The sequence below is a fragment of the Oncorhynchus kisutch genome, linkage group LG7 (assembly GCF_002021735.2).
Source record: "Oncorhynchus kisutch isolate 150728-3 linkage group LG7, Okis_V2, whole genome shotgun sequence".
NCBI classification, from domain to species: Eukaryota; Metazoa; Chordata; class Actinopteri; order Salmoniformes; family Salmonidae; genus Oncorhynchus; species Oncorhynchus kisutch.
This window is the reverse complement of record NC_034180.2, coordinates 51,910,085-51,924,101: the sequence shown is the minus strand read 5'-3', so window position 1 is coordinate 51,924,101 and position 14,017 is coordinate 51,910,085. Positions and strand designations below refer to the sequence as shown.

At 51.3% G+C, this 14,017-nt stretch overlaps 1 protein-coding gene across 2 annotated transcripts in view; it reads right to left on the bottom strand.

Annotated features, from left to right (window-relative positions):
- trim9 (tripartite motif containing 9) overlaps positions 1–13,148 on the bottom strand; it is a 66,009-nt gene extending 52,861 nt beyond the window's left edge. For both annotated transcript variants that reach the window (XM_031829288.1, XM_031829287.1), the window contains exons 1-2: positions 13,044–13,148; positions 10,972–11,094 (exon numbers count right to left, since the gene is read on the bottom strand). In XM_031829288.1, coding sequence (XP_031685148.1) covers positions 10,972–11,094; positions 13,044–13,133 — 213 coding nt within the window. In that variant the 5' untranslated portion in view covers positions 13,134–13,148. The remainder of the gene's footprint in view (positions 1–10,971; positions 11,095–13,043) is intronic.
- Positions 13,149–14,017: the final 869 nt, after the last annotated feature.

The following is a 14,017-nucleotide window of genomic DNA, read 5'->3' as shown; positions in this document are numbered from 1 at the left end:
GGAGCCCTCAGCCCAACCTTAACCCCAATCAGGGGCTCCTCTAACTCGCCCCCCACAAATGACAGGAATATCAGAGCCCACCGTAGACCCGGTGAAGCAGAACCCACCTTAGACCCGGTGAAGCAGAGCCCACCGTAGACCCGGTGAAGCAGAGCCCACCGTAGACCCGGTGAAGCAGAGCCCACCGTAGACCCGGTGAAGCAGAGCCCACCGTAGACCCGGTGAAGCAGAGCCCACCGTAGGCCCGGTGAAGCAGAACCCACCTTAGACCCGGTGAAGCAGAACCCACCGTAGACCCGGTGAAGCAGAACCCACCGTAGACCCGGTGAAGCAGAGCCCACCGTAGACCCGGTGAAGCAGAGCCCACCGTAGACCCGGTGAAGCAGAGCCCACCGTAGACCCGGTGAAGCAGAACCCACCGTAGACCCGGTGAAGCAGAGCCCACCGTAGACCTGGTGAAGCAGAGCCCACCGTAGACCCGGTGAAGCAGAACCCACCGTAGACCCGGTGAAGCAGAACCCACCGTAGACTCCGGCGATACCATCATAACGTTACGGAAGGAACCTCCGACTCTCCATGAGAAGGTGGGACATCAGGCTCCAGAGCAGCAAAGTTATTCGATGTCGGCAGCCCATTCATGAATCCCGTGAGGAGGCTCAGAAAGTGGAGGACGCCGCCGCTATCGACTTCGGCGATGAACGGTGTGACGTGTCTCCCTGTCCGGCCAGTCAGGTCCAGGAGAGATTCATTCTGCGATTCAGCAACAAAGGTCCTGCCAATGCCATTCTCCGTCGGTGAGCGATCACTTCCGAGCAGCGGCCAGTCCACCAAAGATAGCCTGCCTGAAGGTGAGACTCTCATCAGCGATGCACGACCCTCGAAGTAGAGGACAACTAAAAATCGCAGGTCTTGGCTTTCCCAGTAGCCTCAGCTATTTGTATGTCCAGCATAGTGACTTCTTCTCTGTAGCCCTCCGTGAGTAGGCAATTGTCGACCTGAAGGTCAGGGTGTTCGACTTCATCCCGGAACAGGGCGAGGTTTATACAACTCCTGCAGCGTTGACAGCGTAACGAGTTCTCCACTTTATCAATACAAAGCAGGAAGACCGAGACGAACATGTTCTTGTGCTGATGTTGCTTCCAGAGGCAGTTTGGAGCTCGATTAATCAAATAAACCTCCAAAACACTATATTTTCTCTCTCACAAACACTCCAGCCACATGCTGCTCATCCACTTCCTGACAGTTCAGTGGGAAAACGTTGTGATAGGCTACTTTCTGGATGATACGGCTCTCGTTTGTGGAATGACCAAGGTGCGGCGTGGTAGGCGTACATCGTTCAATTTATTGATGACACCGAAAGCAAAATAACAACAATAAAGCGCACAGTTCTGTAAGGCAAAACAAACTATACAGAAAACAAGATCCCACAAACCCCAAAAGGAAAATGACCACTTATATATGATCCCCAATCAGAGACAATGATAGACAGCTGCCTCTGATTGGGAACCATACTCAGCAGGTCAGGGCGTGACACTGGAGAATGACCGTGCCGTGCTTACTCTCTCGGACTCTGAAAATGAATCAGACAATGTGAAAATCCCCGATTTACGTAAAAACATTTTCTTCGAACGAGACATCGTTGTGTCTTCTGATGACAATGGTGGGGGAGAAACGGTGTCTTTGTCACAGAAGAGGTTGACTGAGTTTTGAAATCCGTGGAATGCCCAGTGGAATGCCCAGTGGAATGCCCAGTGGAATGCCCAGTGGAATGCCCAGTGGAAGCAGAGAGATGATTGCCAAATGCAGAAAGAGTCCGGAAAGAGAACACAGAAAGAAGGCTGTTGTATAAAACATTTTGTCAGAAAGTCGTTTTCATTGCAAGTTAAAGCTGTACTGTTAACTAGCTAGCTAATGTTAACTGGTTGGTTCGCTATCTAACGTTACATGTCTGATCTGTGTATAGCTAATGTTAACTGGTTGGCTCGCTAGCTAACGTTACATGTATGATCTGTGTATAGTTAATGTTAACTGGTTGGCTCGCTATCTAACGTTACATGTATGATCTGTGTATAGCTAACGTTAGCTGGCTGGCTCGCTAGCTAACGTTACGCGTATTATCTGTGTAGGAGCTCTAGAAAGGGGCCCGAGTTGGAATTTTGAGTTGGATGACCGTTGAAATGGATTTTTCCCAGTTTGAGATCCTAGCTGATTTGAACGCGGGATTAGAGTTGGGATAATGGTTCATTGTTTAGCTAGCTAGCTAGCTACATGTCGAAAAACAGGTGCTTCTACACCTGCATTGCTTGCTGTTTGGGGTTTTAGGCTGGGTTTCTGTACAGCACTTTGAGATATCAGCTGATGTACGAAGGGCTATATAAATACATTTGATTTGATTTGATTTGAAAAGACTCCACTATGCAAGTTTCACTGACCGTTTCACTGACCCATTTACACCTTCTGTGTCCTCCGCAATGTGATGAATAAACTTAAATTGTATTTGATATAGTATGTTTACTTGAGACAGTAATGTGAAGAACAACATGACCTGCACCAAAGTCAGATTAGGATTTAATTTTACCAGGCAAGTCAGTTAAGAACAAATTCTTATTTACAATGACGGCCTAGGAACAGTGGGTTAACTGCCTGTTCAGGGGCAGATTTGTACCTTGTCAGCTCAGGGATTCGAACTTGCAACCTTCCGGTTACTAGTCCAACACTCTAACCACTAGGCTACCCTGCCGCCTCTACACTCTAACCACTAGGCTACGCTGCCGCCTCTACACTCTAACCACTAGGCTACCCTGCCACCTCTACACTCTAACCACTAGGCTACCCTGCCACCTCTACACTCTAACCACTAGGCTACCCTGCCACCTCTACACTCTAACCACTAGGCTACCTTGCCACCTCTACACTCTAACCACTAGGCTACGCTGCCGCCTCTACACTCTAACCACTAGGCTACGCTGCCGCCTCTACACTCTAACCACTTGGCTACGCTGCCGCCTCCACACTCTAACCACTAGGCTACGCTGCCGCCTCTACACTCTAACCACTAGGCTACGCTGCCGCCTCTACACTCTAACCACTAGGCTACGCTGCCGCCTCTACACTCTAACCACTTGGCTACCCTGCCACCTCTACACTCTAACCACTAGGCTACCCTGCCACCTCTACACTCTAACCACTAGACTACCCTGCCGCCTCTACACTCTAACCACTAGGCTACCCTGCCTCCTCTACACTCTAACCACTAGGCTACCCTGCCGCCTCTACACTCTAACCACTAGGCTACGCTGCCGCCTCTACACTCTAACCACTAGGCTACCCTGCCACCTCTACACTCTAACCACTAGGCTACCCTGCCACCTCTACACTCTAACCACTAGGCTACCCTGCCACCTCTACACTCTAACCACTAGGCTACCCTGCCACCTCTACACTCTAACCACTAGGCTACGCTGCCGCCTCTACACTCTAACCACTAGGCTACGCTGCCGCCTCTACACTCTAACCACTTGGCTACGCTGCCGCCTCCACACTCTAACCACTAGGCTACGCTGCCGCCTCTACACTCTAACCACTAGGCTACGCTGCCGCCTCTACACTCTAACCACTAGGCTACGCTGCCGCCTCTACACTCTAACCACTTGGCTACCCTGCCACCTCTACACTCTAACCACTAGGCTACCCTGCCACCTCTACACTCTAACCACTAGACTACCCTGCCGCCTCTACACTCTAACCACTAGGCTACCCTGCCTCCTCTACACTCTAACCACTAGGCTACCCTGCCGCCTCTACACTCTAACCACTAGGCAACCCTGCCTCCTCTACACTCTAACCACTAGGCTACCCTGCCGCCTCTACACTCTAACCACTAGGCTACCCTGCCTCCTCTACACTCTAACCACTAGGCTACCCTGCCGCCTCTACACTCTAACCACTAGGCTACCCTGCCTCCTCTACACTCTAACCACTAGGCTACCCTGCCTCCTCTACACTCTAACCACTAGGCTACCCTGCCTCCTCTACACTCTAACCACTAGGCTACCCTGCCTCCTCTACACTCTAACCACTAGGCTACCCTGCCTCCTCTACACTCTAACCACTAGGCTACCTGCCTCCTCTACACTCTAACCACTAGGCTACCCTGCCGCCCCAGATGTAGGCCAAGGACTCGATAAAGTTCTTTTTTTTTACTACTACTTTTTGCCACTACTTTCATCCCTTTTAGTCTCGAAAGCTTTGGTTGTTTAATACACTGTGAATCCTTAAAGAGATGGGTGGGGCTAAAGCTTAAGAGGGTGTGAACGATTCTGCTGAATGGGTGGGGCTAAAGCTTAAGAGGGTGTGAACGATTCTGCTGAATGGGTGGGGCTAAAGCTTAAGAGGGTGTGAACGATTCTGCTGAATGGGTGGGGCTAAAGCTTAAGAGGGTGTGAACGATTCTGCTGAATGGGTGGGGCTAAAGCTTAAGAGGGTGTGAACGATTCTGCTGAATGGGTGGGGCTAAAGCTTAAGAGGGTGTGAACGATTCTGCTGAATGGGTGTGGACAAAGAAGAGCTCTCCGGTAGGTCTACCAAAACACTCACATTCATCTTTCAAAGCAGAATGACATTATCATTGTTCCTCAACTGCAGTGTATGATATACAACGTTGTAGCTCTGAGTCTCTTTAAATATAAATTTCAAATGTTGCTACATACTGTAGAACATATATTTTAGAGGCTATTTATACAGAAAATTGGTCTTAAACCTGTATTATCCTAAACTGTATTTATAATTATATGACACTATTTTAGGTTGACAATAATTGTATTACTCAATTTCTGATATATCACATGCCTTTACTGTTCTCCAGTTTAAGTAAAATCAGGATTATCCCTCTACTGCCATTAATTCCAATTAGACTGGTTTGGATTTCTCCCTGACCAAGATGGCTGCCATTTTCACCTCATTCTGCAATTTTGAGGGATTATGACATGGTAATTGAATAGGATCTCTATGGGTATACTGCTATGTAATCACCACACGCATGCACACGAACACCCAAACGCACTGTGTGTGTGGTGTCAGAGTCTGGATCCATCCACTCCCCTGCAGAGGACTGGCACTATTCCAAGAGGTGCTTCTCTTCTCACTGCTGACAATCGGCTCTCTGTTAAACAGACAAACTTTAATCATCTCTCTTCCCCCCCCCCCCCACTACTCACCCCTCCCTCTTCCCCCCACCCCACTACTCACCCCCTCCCTCTTCCCCCCACCCCACTACCCACCCCTCCCTCTTCCCCCCACCCCACTACTCACCCCTCCCTCTTCCCCTCACCCCACTACTCACCCCTCCCTCTTCCCCCCACCCCACTACTCACCCCTCCCTCTTCCCCTCACCCCCACTACTCACCCCTCCCTCTTCCCCCCACCCCACTACTCACCCCTCCCTCTTTCCCCCCACCCCACTACTCACCCCTCCCTCTTCCCCTCACCCCACTACTCACCCCTCCCTCTTCCCCCCACCCCACTACTCACCCCTCCCTCTTCCCCTCACCCCACTTCTCACCCCTCCATCTTCCCCTCACCCCACTTCTCACCCCTCCCTCTTCCCCTCACCCCACTTCTCACCCCTCCCTCTTCCCCTCACCCCACTTCTCACCCCTCCCTCTTCCCCCCACCCCACTACCCACCCCTCCCTCTTCCCGCTCACCCCACTACTCACCCCTCCGTCTTCCCCCCCACCCCACTACCCACCCCTCCCTCTTCCCTCACCCCACTTCTCACCCCTCCCTCTTCCCCCCACCCCACTTCTCACCCCTCCGTCTTCCCCCCACCCCACTACCCACCCCTCCCTCTTCCCCACTCCCTCTTCCCCCCACCCCACTACCCACCCCTCCCTCTTCCCCCCTCCCTCTTCCCCCCACCCCACTTCTCACCCCTCCGTCTTCCCCCCACCCCACTACTCACTGCTCCCTCTTCCCCCCCTCCCTCTTCCCCCCACCCCACTACTCACTCCTCCCTCTTCCCCCCACCCCACCCCACTTCTCACCCCTCCCTCTTCCCCTCACCCCACTACCCACCCCTCCCTCTTCCCCCCACCACACTACTCACTCCTCCCTCTCCCCCCTCCCTCTTCCCCCCACCCCACTACCCACCCCTCCCTCTTCCCCCCACCACACTACTCACCCCTCCCTCTTCCCCCCACCCCACTTCTCACCCCTCCGTCTTCCCCTCACCCCACTTCTCACCCCTCCGTCTTCCCCTCACCCCACTTCTCACCCCTCCCTCTTCCCTCCACCCCACTACTCACCCCTACGTCTTCCCCTCACCCCACTTCTCACCCCTCCGTCTTCCCCTCACCCCACTTCTCGCCCCTCCCTCCCTCTCCCCCCCCACCCCACTACTCACTCCTCCCTCTTCCCCCCCCTCCCTCTTCCCCCCACCCCACTACTCACCCCTCCCTCTTCCCCCCACCCCACTACTCACCCCTCCCTACTCACCCATCCCTCTTCCCCCCACCCCACTACTCACCCCTCCCTCTTCCCCCCACCCCACTTCTCACCCCTCCGTCTTCCCCCCACCCCACTACTCACTGCTCCCTCTTCCCCCCCTCCCTCTTCCCCCCACCCCACTACTCACTCCTCCCTCTTCCCCCCACCCCACCCCACTACTCACCCCTCCGTCTTCCCCCCACCCCACTACTCACCCCTCCGTCTTCCCCTCACCCCACTTCTCACCCCTCCCTCTTCCCCCCACCCCACTACTCACTGCTCCCTCTTCCCCCCCTCCCTCTTCCCCCCACCCCACTACTCACTCCTCCCTCTTCCCCCCACCCCACTACTCACCCCTCCCTCTCCCCCCCACCCCCCTACTGAACAGCTTTCTGTTTTCCCTCTCTCTCTCTCTGTTGTAATTGCTATGTCACTGCTGCAGTACCCAGTGGGCAGTGCAGTCTGTTTACCAATAAAGATAGTCTACTCATCATGACATTGCTTTTCCTTCTCGACGTATTGATAAACACTCAGAAGGTGTATAACGTTCTGTGGGTTTTCTGTAATCCCGTCCAGCTACACTCTGACTGCTTCCCACTGTCCAGCTACTCTCTGACTGCGTCCCACCATCCAGCTACTCTCTGGCTGCTTCCCACCGTCCAGCTACTCTCTGGCTGCGTCCCACCGACCAGCTACTCTCTGACTGCGTCCCACAGTCAAGCTACTCTCTGGCTGAGTCCCACCGTCCAGCTACTCTCTGACTGCTTCCCACCGTCCAGCTACTCTCTGACTGCTTCCCACCGTCCAGCTACTCTCTGACTGCGTCCCCCCTGTCCAGCTACTCTCTGGCTGCATCCCACCGTCCAGCTACTCTCTGACTGCGTCCCCCCTGTCCAGCTACTCTCTGGCTGCATCCCACCGTCCAGCTACTCTCTGGCTGCATCCCACTGTCCAGCTACTCTCTGGCTGCTTCCCACCGTCCAGCTACTCTCTGGCTGCGTCCCACCGTCCAGCTACTCTCTGGCTGCATCCCACCGTCCAGCTACTCTCTGGCTGCGTCCCACCGTCCAGCTACTCTCTGGCTGCATCCCACCGTCCAGCTACTCTCTGACTGCTTCCCACCGTCCAGCTACTATCTGACTGCTTCCCACCGTCCAGCTACTCTCTGACTGCGTCCCCCCTGTCCAGCTACTCTCTGACTGTGTCCCACCGTCCAGCTACTCTCTGGCTGCGTCCCACCGTCCAGCTACTCTCTGGCTGCGTCCCACCGTCCAGCTACTCTCTGGCTGCGTCCCACTGTCCAGCTACTCTCTGGCTGCTTCCCACCGTCCAGCTACTCTCTGGCTGCTTCCCACCGTCCAGCTACTCTCTGGCTGCTTCCCACTGTCCAGCTACTCTCTGGCTGCGTCCCACCGTCCAGCTACTCTCTGACTGCGTCCCACCATCCAGCTACTCTCTGGCTGCATCCCACCATCCAGCTACTCTCTGGCTGCGTCCCACCGTCCAGCTACTCTCTGGCTGCGTCCCACTGTCCAGCTACTCTCTGGCTGCTTCCCACCGTCCAGCTACTCTCTGGCTGCGTCCCACCGTCCAGCTACTCTCTGGCTGCGTCCCACCGTCCAGCTACTCTCTGGCTGCGTCCCACCGTCCAGCTACTCTCTGGCTGCATCCCACCATCCAGCTACTCTCTGGCTGCTTCCCACCGTCCAGCTACTCTCTGGCTGCGTCCCACCGTCCAGCTACTCTCTGGCTGCGTCCCACCATCCAGCCACTCTCTGGCTGCGTCCGACCGTCCAGCTACTCTCTGACTGCGTCCCACCGTACAGCTACTCTCTGGCTGCGTCCCACCATCCAGCTACTCTCTGGCTGCGTCCCACCATCCAGCTACTCTCTGGCTGCGTCCCACCGTCCAGCTACTCTCTGACTGCTTCCCACATCCAGCTACTCTCTGGCTGCGTCCCACCATCCAGCTACTCTCTGGCTAGGTCCCACCATCCAGCTACTCTCTGGCTGCGTCCCACCATCCAGCTACTCTCTGACTGCTTCCCACCGTCCAGCTACTCTCTGGCTGCGTCCCACCGTCCAGCTACTCTCTGGCTGCTTCCCACCGTCCAGCTACTCTCTGGCTGCTTCCCACCGTCCAGCTACTCTCTGACTGCGTCCCACCGTCCAGCTACTCTCTGGCTGCGTCCCACCGTCCAGCTACTCTCTGGCTGCGTCCCACCATCCAGCTACTCTCTGACTGCGTCCCACCGTCCAGCTACTCTCTGGCTGCTTCCCACCGTCCAGCTACTCTCTGACTGCGTCCCACCGTCCAGCTACTCTCTGGCTGCGTCCCACCGTCCAGCTACTCTCTGGCTGCGTCCCACCATCCAGCTACTCTCTGACTGCGTCCCACCGTCCAGCTACTCTCTGGCTGCTTCCCACCGTCCAGCTACTCTCTGACTGCGTCCCACCGTCCAGCTACTCTCTGGCTGCGTCCCACCGTCCAGCTACTCTCTGGCTGCGTCCCACCATCCAGCTACTCTCTGACTGCGTCCCACCGTCCAGCTACTCTCTGACTGCGCCCCACCGTCCAGCTACTCTCTGACTGCGCCCCACCGTCCAGCTACTCTCTGGCTGCGTCCCACCATCCAGCTACTCTCTGACTGCGTCCCACCATCCAGCTACCCTCTGGCTGCGTCCCACCATCCAGCTACGTCCCACCATCCAGCTACTCTCTGGCTGCGTCCCAAATTGCACCCTATTCCCTATATAGGGCACCACACTACACTATATAGGGCACTACATGAGGGAATAGGGTGTCATTTGTGACTCAGACTTTCCCAGATGACTATGATCATTTCTATCCATCAGACATCCGGCTGGAAGGACCAATGAAAGGACACTGAGCCCATTCCCTCTGTAACACTGGGTGAGAGGAGAGAGGGAACGGCTATTAGTCCAGTGTTGATGGCCACAGGGGAGGAGGAGAAGGAGTAGAGGAGGGGTGAGAAAAGAGGAGAAGAGGAGAAGAGGAGGACGGGAGGAGAGGAGATGAGAAGAGGGGAGGAGAGGTAAGGTGAGGAGTAGAGGAGGAGGGAGGAAGAGGAGGGAGGAGAGGAGAAGAATGGAGGAGAGGTGAGGAGTAGAGGAGGAGGGAGGAGAGGAGAGGTGAGGAGTGGAGGAGGAGGGAGGAGAGGAAAAGAGTGGAGGAGAGGTGAGGAGTGGAGGAGGAGGGAGGAGAGGAGAAGAGTAGAGGAGGAGGGAGGAGAGGAGAAGAATGGAGGAGAGGTGAGGAGTAGAGGAGGAGGGAGGAGAGGAGAGGTGAGGAGTGGAGGAGGAGGGAGGAGAGGAAAAGAGTGGAGGAGAGGTGAGGAGTGGAGGAGGAGGGAGGAGAGGAGAAGAGTAGAGGAGGAGGGAGGAGAGGAGAAGAATGGAGGAGAGGTGAGGAGTAGAGGAGGAGGGAGGAGAGGAGAGGTGAGGAGTAGAGGAGGAGGGAGGAGAGGAGAGGTGAGGAGTGGAGGAGGAGGGAGGAGAGGAGAGGTGAGGAGTAGAGGAGGAGGGAGGAGAGGAGAGGTGAGGAGTGGAGGAGGAGGGAGGAGAGGAGAAGAGGGGAGGAGAGGTGAGGAGGGAGGAGAGGGGAGGTGAGGAGAAGGAGGGGGGACCCCTGGTGCCAGTAAAAACTGCCTATTCTCTCTCTGCCTGTCTCCAGCTTTAATGACAGTCTTTTGACTGTCATTTGAGAAGTAGCCATTATGTTATTGAGGGCTTCACGCCTTCACACACTGCTTAAAAACATAACAAGCTCTGCACGTCGCTATGTCCTGGTTGTCATGGAGATGGTTGCCTCTGGTGTCACCGAACGATACTGTCTCAAGGACTAGAGGAGAGGAACAGGCTTGGTGAGAGAGAGAGAGACAAAGAGAGAGACAAAGAGAGAGAAAAAGAGAGACATATATTTGAAATGTCTTTATTCTTTAGGAACTTCTGTGAGTGTAATGTTAACACATGTTTCCCATGCCAATAAATCCCCTTGAATTGAATTGAGAGAGAGAGAGAGAGAATTCTGTCTGTTTGATATTCACGACGGCACTTTCCGATAGGTTTGCAGAGCCCTGAGTCCTGAAAGAAGAAGGAAAACCACACAACGCTGGACGAAGTTAGTGGGTAACCTATGACCTTCCCAAGGAGCAATGGTGAATACGTCAAGTGAGCCAAGACGGTCCTGCATAGCAGCTCAGGGCTGCAGCCGGAGGTCTCCACACACTTGCACACGTTCTTGCACGGAGCCAAAGCTTACAACAATCATATACTTTTAAATCTTATGCCGTGGAGTGTACAAGTGCACACTTTTGGAAAAAAAGTGTGGAGAATTGGGACTCAGCCAAGATCACCTTCATCTTATGCATAACTCTGCCTATTTAGTATTCATTCATTCATTCATTTATAATTGCTACCCCGCAGGCAGGAAGTCCCCTGGGCTTGATCCAAAATGGCGTCTCACCTTCAGCTTGTGCTCATGTTCGTTGTTGACGCGGGTCAGCAGCTGGGCCTTGCGTCGGTTCAGGGCGTCGATGAGGGCGTCACACTGCGCCACCAGACAGGCTTCGAACTCCACGCCGTTCTCCTGCAGGACAGACAGACAGTTAGACAGGCAGATATAAAAAGAAAGATAGACAGATAGGCAGAGACAGACAGACAGACAGCTGGGACACAAGGCAGTGTGGATAGACTTTGATGAAAGCATCAAAACAGGCATTAGAAATAATATGCATCATTCCTATGTTTAGAAAACAGGCAAACTCACTAGACGGACAGAAAATGTGAGGAGGTATGTAATCAAGCGTTTCCTAGTAAGAGTGCTGATTTAGGATCAGTTCTACCTTTTTAGTCACAGTAAGATAAGATTACATGGACAAGAGGGCAGCTGATCCTAGAGCAGCTTGATACATACGGTGACTGATCACTGAAAAAACACCAATAGCAAAGGAAGCACTGACAACATGGTGGAGATCAAGGTGCACTGTGATGCCAGACCAGAGGCAGACTGCCATGCTGACGACATTTAAATAGGAGTGGGGGAACGAGGGCAGACTACTGGTAAAGGAACAGTCATGGGGAGACTATTGGTAGTCTTTGTAGACTATTTGAAGATGATTTGTAGTTTTAGAGACTATCTGAAGACTATTTGTAGTTTTTAGTGACTATCTGAAGACTGTTTGTAGTTTTTAGTGACTATCTGAAGACTATTTGTAGTTTTTAGAGACTAAATGAAAAAATAGTAGTAGTTTTTAGAGACTATATGAAAAACTATTTGTAGTTTTTTAGAGACTATCTGAAGACCATTTGTAGTTTTTCGAGACTATCAAAAAATATATTTGTAGTTTTTAGAGACTATATATGAAACACTATTTGTAGTTTTTAGAGACTATCTGAAAAACTAATAGTAGTTTTTAGAGACTATCTGAAAAACTATTTGTAGTTTTTAGAGACTATCTGAAGACTATTTGTGGTTTTTCAGAGACTATATGAAGACTATTTGTAGTTTTTAGAGACTATATGAAGACTGTTTGTAGTTTTTAGAGACTAAATGAAAAACTATTTGTAGTTTTTAGAGACTATATGAAAAACTATATGAAGACTGTTTGTAGTTTTTTAGAGACTATATGAAGACTGTTTGTAGTTTTTAGAGATTATCTGAAGACTATTTGTAGTTTTTAGAGACTATATGAAAAACTATATGAAGACTGTTTGTAGTTTTTTAGAGACTATATGAAGACTGTTTGTTGTTTTTAGAGACTATATGAAGACTGTTTGTAGTTTTTAGAGACTATCTGAAGACTGTTTGTAGTTTTTTAGAGACTATCTGAAGACTGTTTGTAATGACACCTCATGTTAACCAGAAGTTCTGTTGAACAGATGGAAGAAACAAGTGAAACACGTTTTGAGACGTCATTGAGATCTACTGGTTCCATCAAGGTGAGGTACCACCACCAGTTGAATACGTGTTCTACGGTGTTCTACGGTGTTCTACAGTGTTCTACAGTGTTCTATGGTGTTCTACAGTGTTCTACGGTGTTCTACAGTGTTCCTCAGTGTTCCTCAGTGTTCTACAGTGTTCCTCAGTGTTCTACGGTGTTCCTCAGTGTTCTACAGTGTTCCTCAGTGTTCTACAGTGTTCTACAGTGTTCCTCTGTGTTCTACAGTGTTCCTCAGTGTTCTACGGTGTTCCTCAGTGTTCTACAGTGTTCCTCAGTGTTCCTCAGTGTTCTACAGTGTTCTACAGTGTTCCTCTGTGTTCTACAGTGTTCTACAGTGTTCCTCAGTGTTCTACGGTGTTCCTCAGTGTTCTACAGTGTTCCTCAGTGTTCCTCAGTGTTCTACAGTGTTCTACAGTGTTCCTCTGTGTTCTACAGTCTTCTACAGTGTTCCTCAGTGTTCTACGGTGTTCTACAGTGTTCTACAGTGTTCTACAGTGTTCTACGGTGTGTATTATTATATAGTATTAACCTCAATTATGGCCACCAAACCCAATTCCACCCCTCCTCTCCTCCTCCTCCTCCTCCTCCTCCTCACCTTCAGCGTTCCCCACCCTGATGTCACGAGTAAGGGTCTCCCTGGACCATCAGTGGGCTGTGTGACAAGAAAAGCAATCAGCGTGGACATCTGATCTAACTGATAGAAATATAATGCTTTACTCCTAGGAGGACAGTCAAAATGGCCACCAGAAGGTCCACCAGTTATGACATCATTGACCTGAACGAAGACCCTCGGTCTACTCATTCTATTTCTATAATCTCTTCCCACCCTGTTGTCTGGCCAGCAGTTTAACTCAATCTGTATCAGAGTATTACCATACTATCTGTATCAGTGTCACCAGACTATATCTATCTGTATCAGAGTATCACCATACTATATATATCTGTATCAGTATCACCATACTATCTGTATCAGTGTATCACCATACTATATATATCTGTATCAGTATCACCATACTATCTGTATCAGAGTGTCACCAGACTATATCTATCTGTATCAGAGTGTCACCATACTATATCTATCTGTATTAGAGTGTCACCATACTATATCCATCTGTATCAGAGTGTCACCATACTATATCTATCTGTATCAGAGTGTCACCATACTATCTGTATCAGAGTGTCACCATGCTATATCTATCTGTATCAAAGTGTCACCATACTATATCTATCTGTATCAGAGTGTCACCATACTATATCTATCTGTATCAGAGTGTCACCATACTATATCTATCTGTATCAGTGTCACCATACTATATCTATCTGTATCAGTATCACCATACTATCTGTATCAGAGTGTCACCATACTATATCTATCTGTATCAGAGTGTCACCATACTATCTGTATCAGAGTGTCACCATACTATATCTATCTGTATCAGAGTGTCACCATACTATATCTATCTGTATCAGAGTATCACCATACTATCTGTATCAGAGTGTCACCATACTATATATATCTGTATCAGAGTGTCACCATACTATATCTATCTGTTGTTGCCGGGTGACTCT